Raw genomic sequence first — 21647 nt, forward strand, 5'->3', positions numbered from 1 at the left:
AATTTTATTTCAAGCTGATCGTGAGATCCAGTTACACGTGAATCGTCCGACGAAGAAAACAAATAGGATAACCCTAGATATATTTACATGTGTAGCAACAATGAGCGAGCCTAGCATGTGCAGTAAGGATTTCACTTTGAACAACTGAGTGGATGTTTTCTTTTTTTTTAGCTCGAACAACCAAAAAAAATTGAATTGTCGATTCGAGACAGCTACAAATGAAATAACCGTGTGATAAACTTAAAAATGATGCTCTAGGCGTATCAATATGTCAACATTAATGCGAATTAATATTTTTAATGTTTCTTATTATATCCTTATAGGAGCAATACTAATCATTTAGAATTCCCAACCCAAGAAGAAAAGGAGTTTAAAATAGGAGCAGTGGCTCGGTGATGGTTTATCCCAAAAGCGATTGGTCATTAATCGTGAGGTTTCGAATTTAAGTCCTAAGGTCTCGTGCCTTTCTTTTTCCTCAGCTTTTACGTACAGTATTGTCTCGTTATAAGTCGCCCACTTGGGAGACAGGCACGACTTATAACGAATCAGTCTTCTATATTGCAGTTTGCTAGTAAGCGAGACAGCACATGATGGCAGCACATCATAAAGGTGTGCTCGAGTTTTACCGGCTTTCATTGCAAAGGGATATAGGAGAGTATAGGGATACGTCATTGTTATACTTTATAATCTTGTATACATTTATTTGAAAAGTTTTGACTTTCCAATGAAGAAATAAAATACTGTATAGTAAAAAGAAAAAGAATTTACAATTTCTTTTGTATTTAGTATTATATTTAGCGTTTATAGAAGTTAAAAATAAAATTACTCAGCTGTTTGTAATTTTATATCGATTATATTATTCTCAATGTTCTAATCAATTAGACAATAATTAAGCTAGTATAAATAACAAATCAAAATTGAGATAGAACTCGTAACGTTAGAAAAGTTCATCAGACTTTTATCATTAGCAATTCACGCAATTGTATTATCTTTTCTATAAACTTAAATACCGTATAAACATTTCAAAGTAGCTACACATTTGTAGAAACTTCGTGTCTATGATAAATAAACAAAATACAAACTGTAAATCCATATTAATATGAAATTCTAATTAAATCTAAACATTTTTACATTTCCTTCCTAATGAAAATTATCCCGGTATTTTTATTTGACAGGTTTGTTTTATATCTATAGTTTTTACTAATATTAAATTTGATTTTTAATAAACATTCTGATAGTAAACTTGAAAATTACTTATATATCGAAACTTAAACATTGGAAAATCTGTGAAGAATATAATATTAAGAAATGGTTTAAAAATTTATAAGCTATTTTGTGTATCTATGTTGTTCATACTTCTATCCATTCCTTAATTCGAATTGAATGATTTTTTTTATCCCACAATACAAGTCATTGTGTTGGTGGTGGTAGTGGTGGTGGTGGTGGTGGTGGTGGTAGATTTATTATCAAATAGATGGAGTGGTTTTCTGAATAGCTTCTAGTTCAGCTTCTGGCAAGTTTTCAGTGAGCCAAGCATTGATCTCCGGAAGATTCTTTTCACTCCATTCTGTCTCTTGTTCGATAATTTTGAGAGCCTCTTGGATAATATGATCGGCTGTGTCAAATTCCCCTTGACGGCTCATGTACAATTCAGAAACCATGTATAAACCTTCTTGAGTGTTGAATGAGGAGGTTGCCGAATTTATTATTCCATCCCAGAGATGTCTCTTGGTCTCAAATCTCTGTTTCACGGTATCCCAGTGGTCGTTCAAGAAATTGAAGAGAGTTGTGTAACCAGCTGTTCCTCCAGTTAACATAGTGAAGATCAGGTGGATGTCGGAGTCCGTAAAGTTTCCGTTTTGGTCCAATATTGTTACGTTCAATAGTCTGCAGTATTATTATTAAAATTAGTATATTTTATACTCAAATATCGTATATTGAAACTTAAACCAAGATACTGTTATTAAATATTTATTAAAAACATTTAGAAGTTTGTATTCCGTATAGGTTCAAATTTTCATGAGCTATTAATTTAAAAGTACCACGTACTTAACAAATTGGATTCCAAGAAATAAAAAAAAAAAAGTTATCCAACATTTTCTGTCCTGCTGCTTTCAAATATTAGAAATGTGTTAAATTTAATATTTACAAAATATTTTCGAACGAACAAGTATTCATAGAAAATCGCAACAGTTATATTGCGTGCAATAAGATAGACGTAAATTTTTGTTTCAATCCAAAAACGTTTTTACATTTATTATATTTATAAATTAAAATTCATATATATCTTTCTTATTACTATTAAAAGGTTAATTTTTATATTTCTCTCTTATTTATGTGAGAAAATTAACTTCAATATCTAGTTTATTCCTCCTTCAATTTAATGCCGTTGAGAAATATTTGTAAAAAGTTATGTTTATTAGAAACTGATACATTATATTTCTTTTTAAATATTTATTTAGTTAAAATTTAAAAATTGAGCAACATTAAATATAACATTGACTTCTACAAAGTAGTAAAGAAACGAACGAATACTATATACTCCCAATCGACCGTTTAAGCTTTAAGAGCTTTTAAACGTTATTCCTAGCAGATTCCTAGTTACTCCATCTCTCGTCTTTTCGCAGAAACTTATCAATGCCTTGTGGGTATGTTACGAACGTAGAGGTATGCCGATATAGCGTAAAAGTAGAAATCGTACTTATCGTCGCTCATTATCGGGAAAGTGATCTTAACTGATCAATTATATTTAATCCAAGTATATTTATGATACTAACGTTAACGGTTGCGACAAGTCTCGTTAATATACCCAAATTTTAATGTTATTTCAATTTTTTAATTCTTCTTTTGAAATGTCTTTGTCAGTTCATTTTCTAAATGTCTTTAAATTTCAAAGTGTCGGAAAAAATTATACGTGTAACAGAAAAGAACGATTACCTTTCAATTTTATTCGTATCTTGTGGACAACCGGCTAGAGATTTCAAGAGATATGTGCGTTCGTTCTGTTTCCTCTCTGGACTGTTCTGAGGAAAGTTTATCACACGCTGAAGCCCAAACTCCCACTCTGCGTCGGTACCCCATTTGAACACCGGACAAAGAACTTCATTGGCAACCCTATAACGTTAATAAACGTAACTTTTACCTCGTCGTTGTAAGAAGTCCAATCAACCGACTGTTGCGTTCTTAAAACAACAAGATAGTCTTAAAAATTTCAATACAACAGAATAATATTTCGTTGAAAATCAAAATTTTAATTATACGCGATTGAAAGTTTTTTTTAAGTAGGATTCGTGTAATGCAAAATTACAAACAATCGATAACAATATATACGAGTCCTCTTCGAATTAATTTTCGTGGAATAAAACCTTGCCAATACATTTTGCTAATAGTGACACGAAGATGTAACGAAAAGTATAAAAATTGTCGAAGCACTACTGTATTTAGTGTAGGAGTTCTTAAATTTAAGAAGTATTCTTTAAATTTGTTCAAATTAAATGACGCAGTATCGTTTGTCGACCACATGCAAAATTTAATAAAAAATGTGTGCTAATTATGAACTGTTACACGGACATTACTTAAACAATTATACGTCGCGAAAAGTGTGATAAATTGTATCTACATAATTCTATATTACTGCAATCTGCCTTGTTATTAATCGTGTTATATTTTATTATGTGAAATTACTCAAGAAACAAGCTTCAATTGTAATTATTATACAATACTTTCCGCTTCTATTCTGACATTAATTAAAATCAAAGTTACGCTCTAGATCTACACTATGATTTTTCATATCAGAAAAATCTTCGTTCATTGGTATTTTCATATCGAACTAAATTTACGAACTTTTATCAAACTAACAAATCCGATATTTGAATCGTCATTGTTAATTTCAAAATATTTGAGTATTTAAAATCGTACGATCTTATAAGAATCATAAATTTCATAATTATGTAATTTACCTCGGTTAGTACTTGTATTTAATTTTATTCAATTGACTCGAATAATGAAATACCTACGATTTAGATTAAAATTTTTCCGAATAAAACGAATCTCAAACTTGAAAGCAGTTAATGTAACTACAAAGAAGGGACTCGTATAAGTTAAACAAATTTTTGGTCTGTTCCATTTGGCAAGTTGAACGATGTAAAAGTGAAGACAGAAACTCAGGTAAAATACGTACGGATTTCCTTTATCCGGGTCCTCGTCAGTCAGCCATTTCTTGTACCGATTTCTTGCTTCGGTAACGCACGGTTCGTAACCAGCACGACAGAGGAAATTTTTAGCCAAACCACGCATGTGAGTTTTCCAAGATGGTTCCTTAGCTTGTACGGTTTCGTCGAGTTCCGCGCACAGAGGCTCAAGTAAACTACGAATGTACGCCTGAAGCAATGAGAAGTTCTCGAAATTATTTTCGTATCGAATGCAAGGTTCTACGTATTGATTTTTCATTTTTCAATCAAAGAAAATTATACACGACTCGGAAGTGTACGATATGGAGTGTCAAACGAAATTCGACTATGTTGTTATAAACCAAAGATTCCTGATAGAAGTTTTCTTTATCGAACGAATAAATATATTCGATATTAGTAAAATTGGTCGATAGCTCCAGAGTATTAGAAAGAATGAATGAAATTCTACGAAATACTAGATTTATACTCTTTTCCAATCAGAATTTACGTTTTCGAAATAAATATAGATGGACGTTTTTTTATCGTAACATTCCTTTTCTGTATACATGCACACTTTTATTCTTGTTTCTCAAAATTCTGCATTGCAGAGTGTTAAAAACAATATGTCTAGAGATTTTAATAATGTACGTATGTTCGGTACTCGTTGAATTGGATAGAAAATGTTTCTATTAATCGATACAGGTGTAAAAATCGATATTGTTAGAGTTAGGATTGATTTTCAGTTTTGAAAAACTCTGGTTGCTCGTTTGTTTCTGCTTGTCGTGTACAATTTTTAAACGAAGAGTCATTTCAGTGTAATCTTTTTTCAACAAATTACGTTCTTTTTGTCATTTCCCTTGTTTACATATGCTTCACATTACGAAATAGCGAAATTATACGCTTCACATTACGAATAGCTCTGACTCATTCGAATCGATAGATTGGCATACTTTATTTGCCAAAGCAAAAAAGTATCGTTTCTTACAATATTATAAAAATTATGACCCGATAATAATTATTAATTATACCATTAACCAAATACAACTGTAAATTATATTTATTAATTTCGTCATATTATTCTTACCGTTGAAGAAGCGAACAAGTTATTGGTAAGACATTACCAAAAGTAAAAAAATCACACATAAATCTGACAACATTAATGATTTCGTTTACGTTCACTGACAATTCTTAACTTTTTGAATTTATGAAGCATATAAACATCTTTTCTCAACACCCTGTTGTTTGGGGTAAATAATTTCTTACTTTACAATAGTATCTCTTCTTTGACAACGTTTACTACGACATTACGTTTGTGCCAATTTTTAGAGTGTTTTTCGGACGATGTTGTAAAAACGAAAAAGTAGTTTATGCGAAGAAAAAGAAAGAGCGCTTTTCATGTAATACCGAAGAGTACAAAGAAGAAGATATTTACCGTTAAAAATTAATTTAGATGTAAAATGAATGAAATTCTAGAAAATACTAAATTTATACTTTTTTGCAATCAGAATTTATGTTTTTAAAATAAATATAGATGGACGTTTTTTATTGTAACGTTCCTTTTCTATATGTTTATATAGACGGTGTCGATGATAGTTCAGTGTGCGTGACTAGTGATCATAGAAACTGGATAGGATTATTATTTAAATGTAATGGGTTGTTCGATAAGTTTTATCGTTCGATACAAATCAAGTACACTAACCAGTATACTAGTATACCGAAACAAGAATGAAGAAAAGTGTTACTGCTTGCCATTCTATAATTCGATGACGTTAAAATAATAGCCAACAAAATAAGAACGCGCCCTAAACTCTCACAAATCTGCATAGTAAATAGAAAGAGACAAGAACTCGTATCTGTGGAATCGACAATTGTTTTCAAACTTTTTTTGGCGATTCTGGAATAAAAATAAGCTCGACACATGTCCGAGTTTTCTCGCCATTGCTCATTATTTATAGAGATGTTTAACATCTAATTTTTTAAATTTTCTCTTATACGTGGTTTCTTGAAAGGATTGTTCCAGCTGCAAAATTTGAAGGTGAATAGTACGTATACCTAACCCAGAACTTTGGGTACGAATCTACGTACTGTTCGTCTTCGTCATTGTAGCTGTAACAATGCTTTGAAAAAACACAAAATGAAATTAAAAAAATGAAACGTTAAATATCTTTACAAATAACGAGCGATCTATTTATTCTTTCTCTGGAATCAACAGAAAAAGTTTGAGAAAATTGACTTCCCCTTACGAGTGAAATCAGAAAATAGGAGGAAGAGTCATATCTAAGAGAGAATGCGGCCATAACTGGTTTATAGGCTGTTAGTTCCCTAACCCTGAACTAGAAGAATTAATTTAACCAATATACAACGATCAATCGATACAATTAATAAGGTAAACATCTTCCTCGTATACCTCGTCATTGCATATGCTCTCTTTCTTGTTCTTTTGTGTAATGAGTCAATGATTCGAGTGAACCGTGGAAATTGGTCAAAACGTGACATCGTAATCGATGTTCTCAAAGAAGCAACATCACCATAAATTAAGACGTTATTTACCCCCAAAAAGATTCGGTTTCCTCTTTTGTTAAGTGACTGTAACGCATTTTCTATTTACATCGATAGATTCGACACCCTGTGTGAACGAGACGCGTCAGAGAAAATAAGTAGCAAGTTTACTTCAAATTTGGGATAGACATCGGATCCTTCGATACGTCTTCCGATATGGTCGATCATCATGAACATGGGTTCCCAAACCACGTGGCTCTTTTCATCTTTCATGAACAGGGTCATGTTCAGCGCGATCCCAAAGCAAAGTTCACCAGCGTATGCTAAATTCCACGAGTCGTGAAGTAGTTTAGCTCTGGTTAGAACCGGAATCTTTTCACGATCGGGGCCTTGCAAAAATTGTGATAACATTTTCCAGTTACAGAAGTCGTAGTGCACTGGGAAGATTCCTGAAAAGTCATTTGTTTGCTTGAATATTTTGCTGATTTATACCATTCATAAACGTGATCAGCAATGACCACGTGTGTGCTCTGTTGAGCAATTTTATCGATAGTTCCTACAGTTTGGAATTTCTCTTATCGCGATTAAATTCGTGTCTCGACGGTCCTTTACTCGAATTTAAGAAAACTGTAGAATTATAGTTAAAATAGTTGAATTTACGATAACCAGTGTGTTTGAATGGTCATTCAGTGACGAAAGTATTCGAACGTTTGCAATTATAACTTCGTGGGCATTTATTTATTCAGTCTGATCGCTACACGAATATATATTTTAGATGAAAAGTGTGAATTTACATTCATTTGAAAATATTTAGTTTCTATCTAGAAAATTAAGTATTGCTCAATAACACATCTTCGTTTACAAAATTTATTTCTTTTTCTTGGTGGGTTTGGTCTAGACACTTTATTCGATTAATAATTTGAATTGCATCTGTCCGAAAAATTTGGTAATTTCTGTAATTCTTATTTTTCTTTAAAAATTAACAATTTAATAAGTTTCTCGAACGAAGGAATGAAATGTTTAATTCCAAGTTTTCTAATATCTTCGTACCTATTTCCTCAGGATTCACAATAATAAAATTGTTTTCATCGGTGATGTCTTCAATAGTATAGTTTTTCGGTTCGTTTGCTTTTGTCAACCATAAAATAGGTCGATTCTGGAAATCTAAATTATCCTGCGACATCATCACTATCGGTATGTCCCATTGATAGGATACTTTAGCAGTAGAGGCTGGTGGAGCTTCTCTAAGATAGACTTTCTGTAAACATATTCATTAATAAAGTCGGTAATACTAAAAATAATTATACAAATCAATTATCTCGTATTTGTGTGTTAACGAGACCTTGATGCGAAAGGAATTTATTTCTCGTGCAGTAATTGGTGCATAATTGCGTGTATGATAAGAAATTATATAATATGTACGTTATTATAATAGTATACTATACACAGAAGTTATAGTGTATAGCAGTAGAAATAGTACATGTTTCGAATCACTTTTTTCATAGAATTACGTTTGATAGGACAATTGTCTCGATAACGCTTACAGTACCATCTAGGTTAAACGAGTCTAGGAAACTATTTCATAAATTATCGAAGATGCATAAACATTGTTCGTATAAAAGTAATGTGATTCGGAGAGTGAAATATAACATTGAACTTGAAGTTTTGAGTACGAGATATAAATTTGTATTAAATTTGTAAGATGTAATTGGTTCTATTAAAGCTAAGTAAATATAATTAGTGGTAGTTGCTCAAAAAATTTACGTCCAGTCGAATAACTTTTACACGAACAATATTTTCGTTTCTTTAATTTTATGCGAAATAATTGCCCAAATACACTCGAATTAAATGTAACGGTGTATTATGGAGCCGTTTCTTTTCGAAATAGTTTAAACGAACGTTGGAGAAATAAAATTGCCATTTAGAGAAAATTCTCGGTACATTTTTGGTGATAATGGAATAATATAATTCAGGAATTGAGGTGCTCGTTAAAGTAATCATTAAAGGCGTACAGCAATATGCAAATACAATGCGCGATCAAGGTTATCAGCTGTGGAGTTTTTATTTCGATTGCAGTATACTTCGTTAAAAATGACTTTAATAGCTTTTCTAAAGATAGGTCAGTATTTTTCTGTCTTCAAGGGTAGACACCTTTTCATTGTATTACCATGCTCGTATCGTGAATTGCACATCCGTCCGGTTTAAATCACATTTACACGTACGAGTTTCATTGAAAAGATCTTTTCCTTCCTTGGAAAAATGTAAAGAAGCGCGTTTACGTGTGCACCGATGAAAAATTTCATTATTCGTGAGAAAGTGGGGACTTTTCTAAGATGTAAATAAACATTTTAAGAATATTTTAATAAATGGAGATATCGATTAGTTTCGTTCAAACATACTGCGTTAGTTCCACGTTTTTCGTAGCCAATCTTGACAAGGTTGGACTCAGGTTTCGGAATCACGGTACATTATTGTTTCCATTATTCTTGCTTGGACGGTCACAGCGATAAATCAACAAATATAAATTGTTCTATCGTGACTATTCGTTTACTTTTTTGTTATACAAACGTTGTTACTGTTTCAAAGTAACGAGAATCGAAGACGATGTTCCTTTAAAGTTCAAGACGAGAGAATCTTTTGAATACGTGGCTCGATTATTGATGGTTTTTTGCTTCGTATCGCGTTATTTGCGGTATACAGTGCTGGTAAATACCATTCATTCGTACCAAAGATATTCTTTGACACGTTAAACGCCACGATGGCTTCCGGAGATCCAAAGTTACAATGATTCTCTAATGCGATTACAAGACACGAACTCTGACACTTGTAAACTTTTAAAAGAATTATCGAATATTTCAACTTTTTATACCACGGCTCGTACAAATATCGAGGACATTCTTAAATATGGAAAACTGACGTTTAACGTGTTGAATAACTTTTGTAATTCGTTGAGTAAAACGTTCAATCAATTGAAATCTATGGAAACAACTGAATGTGGAATTAATTAAAATAAACACCGTAAAAACGGTTTTGATTCGTAAATCTTTAAATTCTCCAATTTTCGAGAAGTTTTCAATTGTTTGGAAACAAATGGTCCGTCTAGTAGGAGACTGTGCAGAAAGAGCTTCGTTTAAAGCGGTTACGAATAGGATTCTGCACTGCGTTTCTTCGAAGATAGGGCGTTATCCGTGCGAAAATCATGTTATTGTTCCGGTTTTTGTGACCTCGAGGGAAACAGCTTTTGTTCGGTAAGGTTACGAACATACCTGGCTAAGCGTAATCGTTTTGGTATCGTAATCGCGAATGGCCGTGACCAATGGCACTCTATCTCGATTAATCCACGGTCCCGCGATGCTGTTGATCGTCATGCCTGTCGGTAAATTGTCCGTTTCGTTCGCGACATCGTTCAATCGGCTGTAAATGTCATCTGCGAAGAATGTACGCAGGTTCCTGAAAAGATCGCATTTAACAGGTAAACGAAACGATATCGAGATCAATTGCCAAGATGAATAGCCGGGAAGCAATATCTCTAGATGGTTTCGGAAATCAGTTCTTCGAGGATACATTTTTTTCTTCAAAGGCTACGGTTACTCACTCGTTCGGAAATTTTGTAAATTTTCACGTGACCGTGGTTATTGATAATATTGACAATTTGATAATAATTTACTTTTGTGAAATTTGTAGCGAATTTTGCGAAACGAAGTTCCTTTTTATCGTAGCATAGACGTGACGATTAACTATTCATGGCTAAAGAATCTCAAGTTCGAGTGAAGAGAAATTCAGTATCAATTTTGGTTGCTTCGGGGAACTTTCCGCTTACTGTAACATAATGTGACAATTTTACGCGAAATGTATTATTTTGTTTGCAAATTAACGCGACGATTCGGAAAACTTTCGATGAAGATTTAAGAATACTAAATACTAAATACACAGAATACTAAATCAATCTCTGTGTCGATTTTATAGTAAGAGAAAATGAAAAAGTAATATACTTTGAAAATAATTCGCACAAAAGTTCCCGATTACGAAGTTCATCATAAATGTAGGAGATTTGTCGTTACGCAAAACCATCATTGGTCCTAGCCTGTTACGAAAACACAAATGCCATAATCAACGTTGCGACATTTTCTATTTTCAACAGTCGTTAGTTCGCGATGATAATTTAACTTGGACAGATTCAGCCATCGCATTTGCATTTTACACTTGCTTCCCGGCTAACTGACGAAAGCAATTACTACTCTTTCGATTCCTGTTGAATAAAATTTCTGATGCTCCGTCGGAATAGCTCCTTGCCGAGAGTGTAATTAAACATCCGGAATATCAGTTCCGCTGCGAAGAGCAAAAAAACGATATAATTAGACACGTACAATTAAAATCATTTTTCAAGTTGGTTATGTGACATTTTGTTCTTTCAAATTTTATACGACCGGTGAATGTTTCGAATTATTAAATTATTGAACAACGAGTGTGAAGAAGTGTGTTAAATAATTACCGAACAATTACTTAATAATCACGGTGCCCCGATACTAAAGATAAAAATAGCTCAACAGTAAACGATTTGTAGGATCGTTCATAAATTGGTATTGAAACAAAACGATTAAGTTTGTTAAGTTTGATATCCAACGATACCATGAAACATTGATTATAAAATGAATTAATTTCTTTCAAGGAAATGTAACGACACGATTGAAAACATGTGTAAGTTGAACCAATGATCGAAGTAGAATAGGTATATCAAGAATGTGCACATCGTTGTCTGACTAACAATAAGTGTTATTATATCCTAAACACTAGAAGCGTTCGTTTTGATGTTTTGAACAAACTGTTTACATTGAATACAGATATACACAAATGAGATACTTTTCTCGACAACGATCAATTCTTTTGCATTTGTAAATGTTGAATTTCCAATATCGATTCTTCTGGAACATTTGTTCTACGGATACGTGATGTTTATTAAATAAAATAAGAGTTTGTTTGTTATTATGGCGAACTGCAATTCACAGTCAGTCTGAGAGCGTATGAAAAAGAAATGTTTAAATGCTTAAAAGGTCAAAAATATGTTTATGTTTTAAACACGGGTCTCGTTATAAATAAAATGAATAGAAAAATTGAATTATTTTAATTGTTTTGATTTGTCTGTACCGAAACTATAATATATAAGTAAATTGGCATAGTATTTATTTCGTGGTTAATTGTTTTCTTAGCAATTGTGATTCAACGCCGATTTTATATCGCTATATTCATTTTAACCAGTATCTCTGTATATATGGATTTAATTGGAATTGTTGTAGTAATCAAATGGAATAGGGTGAATAAAACTGTTTGGTTTATTCAGTTCGAACATACTTTTTGCCGATGTAGCTTCGTTTCTAATTCCAGCAACTCTCGAGAAGGGCATAGTCTTTCCAAATTCGTAATACAGAGAATACAACATTGTCATAGGCCACTTCCCTTCCATTTCGTCTGGGTTGATCTGCAACGAGTTCATCAATTTTCTTTATAATTTTAAAAACACATTGTTTGCGTTTAGAAATCGTCACACGTACATCCACCGTTGTCATTGAAGCTAAAAATGAATTTAGTGCTTTGTTAACCGGAGCATCACTCCAGCTGAATGGCGTGATGTATTGACCAATCCACTGATACATTAGTTCGTAGGCTGTGTTCCAGAAAGAAGGTCTACTTAGTTCGTTTTCCCTGAAATCAAGTGGAAATTTACCATTTTTTTGTTCACAATATATCATTTATGTACAGTAGAATAATGTTCTGAATTGTAACGGTTTTTGATATTTTTCTGTAGGTGATATAAATTCTCAAGTGTATCAGACTTTCAATTTTACACGGTAAAGTGCAATATTGTACTTTTCGATACTCTATAATTGTTAGAAAGTTTCATTGATGTAGAATTAGAACTAGAATCAAAATAACGCCAAGGCTAAAAATTCTAATTAATCGTAGGTACCATACAGTGGAAAAGAAAGTACGAACAACGATTAAGAAATTGACAAAAAAGTCATCTTACAAGGAAACGATCAGAAAATGCATCATGATACTCGTATTGCCATTTCGTTAAAAAATGAAGGTTACAATATCTCCCAGTTAATTGAGATTGGCTCTGACCGACACCTATTTAATCATCCGGGGATTGTAGGATAACCGATTTCTTTTATCTCGAGACGAGGTCGTACCTCATACGTACCGTTTGAAAAGAAAAGTTAATAGATTGCACAGGGAGCAAGAGAAATAATTCATCAGCAGTGCACGTGGGATGAATAATTCATCCATTGATAAAAAGTAAAATTTTCTTATTCGTTTGCTCTAGCTCTTTCTCGCATGCTGTTGCTTTTTTTTTTTAAACAGTCGACTGCCACTAAGCAAATTCAAAGCAGAGACCAAATCGCTTGCATTGTAAACACACATTGCACCGTAAGGTTCTGCCTGATCCAAGTTGCAGTCGTACAACGAGAATTTACTGTACAGTTAATTGCATTAATATTCGGACACCATGTTGCTCGAGAAATGATTGCACGTTACGCAAATGTATAAAATAATTTTCCTTTCTTTGTCCGTTGTCATTGATTTCTCAATAATAAATCAAGTTTCCCGTATCTTTGTTCGAAACTTGTGTCTACATGGATACTTTCTACGCTCACTGTACCAAGTGAACAGTCTTTTTGTTTTCGTGAAAAAGAATGTCCCGATCAGTATTGCGCTTAATTGCAATAAATGTATCCTTAAGAAAAGTTGTATGAAAAAGTACATACTCGAAGAGCATCAAACCCCAACTGTCAGATGTGGAGAAGCAGTACGATGGAATTGCAACCAAGTCGAGTTTCGGTAAAATGATCGAGCTGTTGAAGTATTCTTGCAAATAATTCATAATCTTGACAACTTTGTCAGGTACATCCTTCAAATCGTTCAAGTGTCCACACGGGCCCCACACCTTAATCTGGAGTTTCCTTCCGTCCATTTCATCAATTTCCATTGTAGGCGAGATACTTTCGAACGCCGATATAAACAAAGCCAATTGATAGGTTGACATTTGCGGTGTTTTCTCAAAGTGATCCCAGACGAAATCCGGCTCTCCGACTCTGTGCAAGAGGTGATAAAAGAATCTCATTTTGTAGAAACGTAGAACGAATTTTCTTTTCAAAAAGTAAACCTAATCGAAGCAATTGCTTCTCATTTTACAATGGTATCATTTGTCTGAAATAAAGTACAATAGAACCTTCGTTACGATTCGAACGTTCTATTGTACGAAGAGAGCATCCCTTATTCAAAATCCTTTCTTCTATACACAAACGTATATCTTTATGCAAAATATATAGTCTTTATAATTTGAAAGTAAGTTTAACATTTCTCACTTACGTACAAATATATACACACTTCCAGACAAAAAGATAGATTGACAATATAGATTAGTTTCTTTTTACCAACGCACAGAACCGTCTTTATTTTCTATTACTTAAATCGAGTCTAAGGAAACCTCATTTCTGAACTTTGAGTAATCGAACAACACAATAACAAACGATATGAAAGTTTTGCCGACAGTGCAAGTTTAACGTGCAAAGTTTTTTCGTTTGAACGAAGACGTCACTGTTATGTTTTACTCACGCCTCGGTAGTGCTCTCCTTCGGGGTGTTCGAAAGTGCCGTCATGGTTTTTGGACGCATGACGCTCAATTTAAACGTTGCTTTGTAAGCGGGCTCATCTATACACGGAAACACCTTATGTGCATGATCTAATCTGAGATTGGTGCCCACGATGTACCTGAAGAGGAAACAACGATGCACAGGGTGACCCAGTTTTTCATTTTACGATGATAAAATACGCTAATTGTAATTACCGCGTTTCTCCCTCGCAGTCGAGGTATAAGCGTTTGAAGAAACCGGTGGACTCATTGGTGTAAAGTTTACCGGTGTAACTGATATCTATTTCGCAGCTGCTGCCTTCTTTCAGCATTTGCTCGAGGTGAATGACGTATAAAGGTTTCTTTTCGGTAGGTGGTTCGACCTTCGCGATGTATACATCCATCAGAGGCAATCCTTTCGCCCTTTTTTTCAACAATAACGAAACGATTTATGAATTTTAATGAATATTTCTCTGCTATCAATTCTATGGATCCGACGAAGAAAAATTCACGTATATTTGAGAAGTATTGCTTGGTTTTGTTAGGACGGTAAATGTTCACTTGAATTTCTTAAACCAATATACGTGTACAACGAATCATTCGTTTGTACTTTTTATTTATTAAACGTCGAGATAGTTCAGTTTCCTTACACTATTTCACGATATTACATACTTTAAACATTTTTGACGAAGTAGAAGACGAAAGTATGCGAACTTTGATGAAAGAATGGAAACTGTTTGTGTAAGTACACGATTATAGTGAAGGGCGATGAGTAGAGAATTATAGCGAAGCGGAGGAAACCAAAGAGCGAAATGTTATAACAATCCGTTTTTTCTTATAAGTATGTTCCAAAACGTCTTCCAGTTAGCAACAAAAGCTTCTGCTTGTAGAAAATATTGCAATTAAACAGCACGTATTAATACTATGTCTCTAAAAAAACAAAATCGGAAAATAGTCGATCTATCCCATTAATAGAAATATAATAGATACAAAAATGAAGAATTTTATCGTTTTTACCAAAAATTAATTATATCTCGATACAGTTTCGTTTCGAGATATGTAAGTAACTCGCTCGGAATTGGGCAATTGTTTATTTCGTGATCAGGTATACTGGATATTCGATATTCTTGACTTTCTTCCGAAGAGGCTCGATTTAGCCGTAAACCATAAAATAAAGAAAAGTATAGAAAATGATCTGCCCTCTCATTTTGACACTAACGAAGGACATCACTTACGTGTAAATCGTCAATTTTAACGAAAGTTACGTACGATATAGTCTTTTGAAAAATATTTGACACGTATTTTTTTTATTTCTGTTTTGCAATTTTTGTTTAAAAATCCTTTTTCCTAGGTCCGGTCATTTTCGAAAGATCGAGGAAAATGTTTTCTCGCCCTCAACTTTCAGGGCTGATTTCACGCCCTAGATATGGATAACAGCGTGTAAAAAAACATACGTGTCAAATATTTTTCAAAAAACTATATTATATGTAAGTTTCATTAAAATCGACAATTTACATTTACTCGATATCCCTTGTTAGTTGCTTTAAAGCAATTATTATTTCGTACCGCATCAAGTAATAATATCGAAGAAGATGATATTAGCCCATGTAACGTCTACAAAAAGTTTAATAATAAGTGAAAAAGAAAGAAGATTATCAGAAAAGAAAGTGAAAAAAGACAGAGTGTCCATCGGATTGTGTTTAAACGCAGATGGACGAGTTCCCGTTAATTTTTATAGACAAATGTAAAAATCTTGTTCCTATTTTGGCAGAAACGAACATTTTTGTATTACTTCTTCGATCTATTATTTTATGTATATTCGATAATTTTGGTAACTCACCTTTCCTCCAGTGACGGTTCTACGATTCTAACACTATAGTTTGAGATCTGAAGATCCGGATGAACGTTCAAAGTAATTAGGTGGCTGGTATCCGTCCAAGTGACGTTGATCTTCACACGACCTTTGAATTTGTCTTGCTCGATATGAGGTTGAAGTTCCAGGTGATAGCTAGTCGGTATAACCTTTTCCGCCAATCTATGTTGACGCACTTTGAAGTGGTACACGTCGTTTAAGTCTATACTTCGTTTCCATGGTGTCTAAAAAATAAACTTTAATGAATCGTTCCGTTTCGTTTCGCAATAAGGAAACAAATTCTCCACAATATTTCTAATACTCGAATTATTTTCTGAAATACACTCAAGTTCGATTCTTCGATAGCAGGCATTTTAAATTGAACATCTGGCAAGTATAGTATTATATTGTACGATACTTGCTTACGTATCGAAGATAATTGTTTATCATGATAACGACCTCGCCTATTTCAATGACCTTGAAGCACGTTAAAGGGAACAAGCTTACGAGTGTTCTGGAGAAAAAATAACAGTCAGGTATGTGTTCGAGACAGTAACGACAAATAAACAATTCCAAATTCAAAGTACAATAAACTGTAAATGCCTCTTATCTTTCTCTTGTCTTTTGGTGTCCATAATTCTATGATTAGGTGTAAGCAGTCATTAATCACGGGTGAGAATATTTAGAAATTTTTCTCCTCCGATAGATTTCAAAGTCATTGAAATCGGGGAGGTCATTAACATTGTAAGTGTGTATTTACTGCAGACAATGAAATAGGGTTAAAGATATACGTGCGTTATTTGATCTTGTTTCCGAGTTGCAGGGACAAATGAATCTAATATATAGACTATTTACAAATGAAACTCGGTACGTTACATATGACCTTGCCCACTATTTTATAAGCACTACTTCATAGCGTTTTATGATTCATACCAGGTAATACGTCAGAGTTTTGTAACGTTTTGTGTTTGAAGTGATGAATGCAAGTTATTCTATTGTGCACCGAGTGAGACAGTATAATAGGTTCCTCGAGAAGTTTTGTCGTTCATAAGAAATGGAGCTATTGGGTTCGTCGTTTTATTTTTCTAAAAATGGTACTACTGTTCGATGAACATACGTGAGGTTTCGTGTAGATCTGTCGACTCGTTCGTATATTTACGGTTGTTCAAACTTCAAGTGTCATAGTATTTCTTTACAATGGAAAAATGACAAAACTTATCGAACAACCTAGTATCTGGCTCGAGATATCGGTAGCATCGGATCATATTTCTAAAATGAACGTTGAACGCGTTTGAAAACAATGCAACAAATCTGCGTCGAAACAAAGCCAATGTATTGGGTTGTTCGGAAAGCCATTTCGTTTCTTTGGTGAGAATGAAACACGATTTTTTTAGAGTGTATAAACATTTTATTCAATTATATATTCTCCATTTTGGAGAACGAAATGACTCTACGAACAACCCAATAGATTTGACAGTCCAATCGACGGTCATAAATTAAAAGGTGTGGTTCGACTACCCTAAAACATTGTTCTCCTTCCAACATTTTGTGTCCTCTTCCTCGATCTTTCTACTCGAGGAATATCACACGACGCGTACATGATTTTTTAGTAAAATAAAAACCCACAAGTAAATTACTTGGCGACCAAACATCGTGCCGCCAAAGAGGGTCTCCCCCCCCCCCCCCCCCCCGCCCCGCCCCGCCGGAGTAGTGGGAATAAAATGTTCACATTTAACGTGAGGTCAGTTCGCACACTTAAGACGGAAATATTGTATTTCGTTATGGGTTGCTCCAAACAGACGACTTATAACGAGGCAATATTATACTGCGAAGCTATGAAACGCGATCGGAGAAACGAATCGAAGAGACTTGAACAATGTTACGAGATAGTATTTATAAAATCGTCAAAAAGACCTCCTACTTATTATCGATTCGAACCGTCGATCTTTATTAATTCCTTGTGATGACGAGTTACACTAATCGAGAACAGGTGGATACGTTCTTCTCATTGAGAACGGTGGCAATGTATCTTGTTACAAGTTATTTATACAGATAACGATATTTGAATTGCCATTACCCTGATAACTGGGTAATTCGAAAAATAGACTAATTTCTTGTTGAATGGTACTGTCTTTGAATATTACGTTATGTTGTAGGCGACGAATTTGTGCAATTATAGAAAAAGAAATTTTGGAAAGTGTATCCAATAATCCTCGTATCAATGTGGAAAACTTTATCAACGGTACGGTGTTGGTAAAATAACAATTCTGCAAATACTACACGATAACAGGCTACGTTGTTATCACGCACCGAAAGTACAATGACTAACATGGAAGGTTAATAGGAAATTTGGAATTTTTTAATACGTATTGTATGCGCAGATCTTTCGAAGTGCACAATACGCATCATATGTATATTTTGGAAATTCTTGGGTTGTTGCAGAGACTTACAAAGGAAAGAAAACTAACTTGTCCCCTTTCTATTTTAGCGTGCTTTTACAGGGCGGTAGTTCTTTCGCTGTACTGTATAAAAGTGTCGAGTCTTGATATTCGATAACTGTAAAAATATAAATGATTCAATTTATCTGCGAAGTAACTTGTCCACTTTTTTCCTTGCAAACGAAAGAATAGTTTTAGTTGTATCTTTTCGGATGTCGTTATTTTATATTGTACGATAGTATATTATTTTTTACTTTTAACGTCGATTTCTGTGGAGTTTTCTCCTTGGTATAATAAAGTTCACCGAATAGTTACTCGAATTTACATTTACCACACAACGATCTCGATGGTTGATTGGTATACACATTGTGCAATTCAAAGTATGTTAAATTTTAATTACTTATATTTCTAGAATTAACGAGTATTTACATTTAATGTTCGATGCATCTCAACCGATACCTACACTTTATCGTCTTGTAAAAACACGTTAACATTTAAGGAGAATAGGTTGGGTTCTTCTCTTGTCAGTTTCGATAAGAGAATATGTGTGAAGATTTGAGTTAGAATAATCGGAAATAAAATAGGGAACCCCATATTCTTCCAAATAATCTCTTATTAAAAAAATTACTCCCTGCTAAAAAAGATATAATTTTTTAATGCAATTTTATCGTGTTTCTCTTGAGAAATCAAAAATGTTTAGAATCAGAGACACAAATATGCGACTGACTGTAACAAAGTAATAGGTTGGTCATCCTAATCGTCTTGTAACCGAACTTAACGCGTTTAGTTGTTGCTTATGACGTCCAATTGAACCGAAAGACTTGATACCGATGATTGCAAGATGTTAAAAAATGAGAGAAAAGATTGTTTCAGTTTTCGAGAAATGAAAAAATACACTGCAGCAGCATGTAGAGTAGTTTTGACATTTTCTGCATTGGTAAATATCTTTATGGAAATTAAATATCCTAGGTAGATGTAGGAAGCGTAGTTTAATATTCATTATATTTATGAAGAGGAAAAGGTAAAGCGTGGTCTATTTGGAAATTTCTTCTCGAAAACAATAGTTTCTCCGCAAAAACTTTAGTTTGAACTTTCGATTTATTTTTTCACAAAAACTATGTTACTTCAGCAATAGACTTATTACTTATTATTTATTATCCAATTACATTTTTTACAATATTTGAAAATTTTAAGTAATTTCTATACATAATGCTAGTTCGAAATAATCTATACCGGTGATGTGTTACTGTGCGAGCTAAATTAATTGTAAAAAGTTAAAAATGATCTATTCAAGTGCGATACTAAGCAAATAGAAAAATTTCGATTAAAAAAATATTTTAACATCTGTTCGACGCTATTGTAAATTTTGATCAATCCAAGAAGCGACAGGTCTGTTAGTAGTGAATTGATCGTGTTAACATCGGTATAAGAGTTGATCACTTACGCGGGGAAAGGCTTCGGTGTTCTGTGACAGGACCAGAATAAGGAAAAGTCCAGCAATTGCTGCTATCCACCTCATTGTTTTCCTGCGGAGTAAGTCGAATCGATTATTAATGTAAACTTCGATAAGTAAGGGTGTTACAAAAAAAAAAATACAATCGAACGAAACATGTGCTTATGGGTTAAATGTTTCGATGTAGGAGCTGTTCAATCGACTACCAACAAACTGTATTACGATTTGATAAACGATGCGCTGAAATAAAAATTGAAAGCTATCGATTACTTTCTTTTTTTTATTCAAAATATGATCGAGGTTTACCAAGACACTATTATTCGACAATCAACTAATAAACTACACGATATCGTTTCATTCTAATATTCGAGAATCACCGATGTTGCACTACGACGTACTTCGCGATTCTCAACCAATACGTCCGTACTTGCATACGGTAGGAAACGGTCTGACAGAAGAAATTCTAAGTATCCTGAATTATCCTCGCCTAAGACTACTTTGATCCGAGTTATCACCGTTATTTGACCTTGATATCGTACACCGATATGAAAGAATTCCTCTTGCAAACCGAAAGGACCGCGTACGAACGCAGTCGCTTGCGAACTGTCCTCTAGCTTCCTCTTCTTCCCGAGTGAACCAGGCTAACGATGACAGAAAGAAGCGAAAATGACGTGAAAAGTATAACGGGGAGCACAGAAAACGTGAATGACCACGTGATGGGGGCTCCCCGCATCGGATTGGAGTCCGAAGCACGGATTAAAACCGTTTAGCTCCACTTAGTCGCGTAATGTGTGGATTGTCCATTATCCAATTCCATCAGGCAGACGTCACAAAAGGACATAATCGCAACGGTACCCGCCAGTGACGGGTGAGAAGCGCAGCGTCAATGGCCAATCCCGAAAGTATCAATGGAAATTGAGATGCCACAAGCAACTCGGTGAACCTCTCCGCGTCTGGTACCATTCCTGGCGCCATTGTACATCAGTTTAATCGTGAAAAGCCACCAATCCAGGCCCATGCTCAACGTCCGTTTCCGATTCGGCGTCAATTACAACTGATAGAATGTTTCGTGTACAAGTATCTTGTCTGGCTTAAGGGACAACTGGGTCACTCGTATTATTCGACGACATTTTCCTACCGAGTTTTGGGGAACCTCTAAGTGTACCCTTCACGGACGAGTTCTCGGGCGCAGATTGTTCTAATTTACCGTTATTGCCTACGGCAGTTTTCGCTGATGTTGTTTTCGTTCAGAATATTGTGCAATTCGTGCACTTAGACCGAGGAATACGTCGTGCACTTAGACTAAGGAAACGTCTTCTGTTCAGTTATTTCTTTCATTATACTTTGTGTTTCTTTTTCAATCTTTTGTTCGTTATTTGTCGTCTTTTGAGATTGAGATTCGATTTTTAATGGATGCACATTGAAATATTTCAACGTTGGTAAATTTCCAGAATTTGCGTTGACTCGGTAGCTATGCGTTGTGCTAAATTTGGTACATTTGGAACAACTGATCGAAAGCTCGCTAGAAACTTTTAAAGTAAATTAATTTCCCCATAGAATTGGTAAACTCAAATGCTCTCGATTGAAGACATTTATAAAAAGG

At 34.1% G+C, this 21647-nt stretch overlaps 1 protein-coding gene across 6 annotated transcripts; it reads right to left on the reverse strand.

The window, feature by feature from the left end:
• Positions 1–1111: 1111 nt before the first annotated feature.
• On the reverse strand, positions 1112–20740 carry LOC143147777 (aminopeptidase N). Of its 6 annotated transcripts, none has more exons than XM_076313363.1 (15): positions 20586–20740; positions 20036–20117; positions 16142–16398; positions 14518–14724; positions 14286–14441; positions 13436–13762; positions 12218–12368; positions 12018–12144; positions 10907–10997; positions 9935–10118; positions 7719–7926; positions 6840–7117; positions 4181–4380; positions 2938–3114; positions 1112–1887 (listed from the first exon to the last, which is right to left on the reverse strand). In XM_076313363.1, the coding sequence occupies exons 2-15, from the start codon at positions 20108–20110 to the stop codon at positions 1467–1469; spliced, it is 2859 nt and encodes a 952-aa protein (XP_076169478.1). In that variant the 5' UTR covers positions 20111–20117; positions 20586–20740; the 3' UTR covers positions 1112–1466. The 6 variants fall into 6 exon arrangements, with proteins under 6 accessions (XP_076169478.1, XP_076169475.1, XP_076169477.1 ...); XM_076313360.1 differs by having other exon boundaries at positions 20571–20740; XM_076313362.1 differs by having other exon boundaries at positions 20532–20740.
• Positions 20741–21647: the final 907 nt, after the last annotated feature.

Source organism: Ptiloglossa arizonensis, chromosome 6, assembly GCF_051014685.1.
Source record: "Ptiloglossa arizonensis isolate GNS036 chromosome 6, iyPtiAriz1_principal, whole genome shotgun sequence".
Taxonomy (NCBI): domain Eukaryota; kingdom Metazoa; phylum Arthropoda; class Insecta; order Hymenoptera; family Colletidae; genus Ptiloglossa; species Ptiloglossa arizonensis.

Coding starts and splice junctions, on each gene's coding strand:
- LOC143147777 (XM_076313358.1), bottom strand. CDS start 20,477: ATGCAAGTACGGACGTATTGGTTGAGAATCGCGAAGTACGTCGTAGTG. Junction 12,145..12,217: donor CTTCAATGACAACGGTGGAT/GTACGTGTGACG, acceptor AACTCGTTGCAG/ATCAACCCAGACGAAATGGA. Junction 3,115..4,180: donor GACCCGGATAAAGGAAATCC/GTACGTATTTTA, acceptor TTAACGTTATAG/GGTTGCCAATGAAGTTCTTT.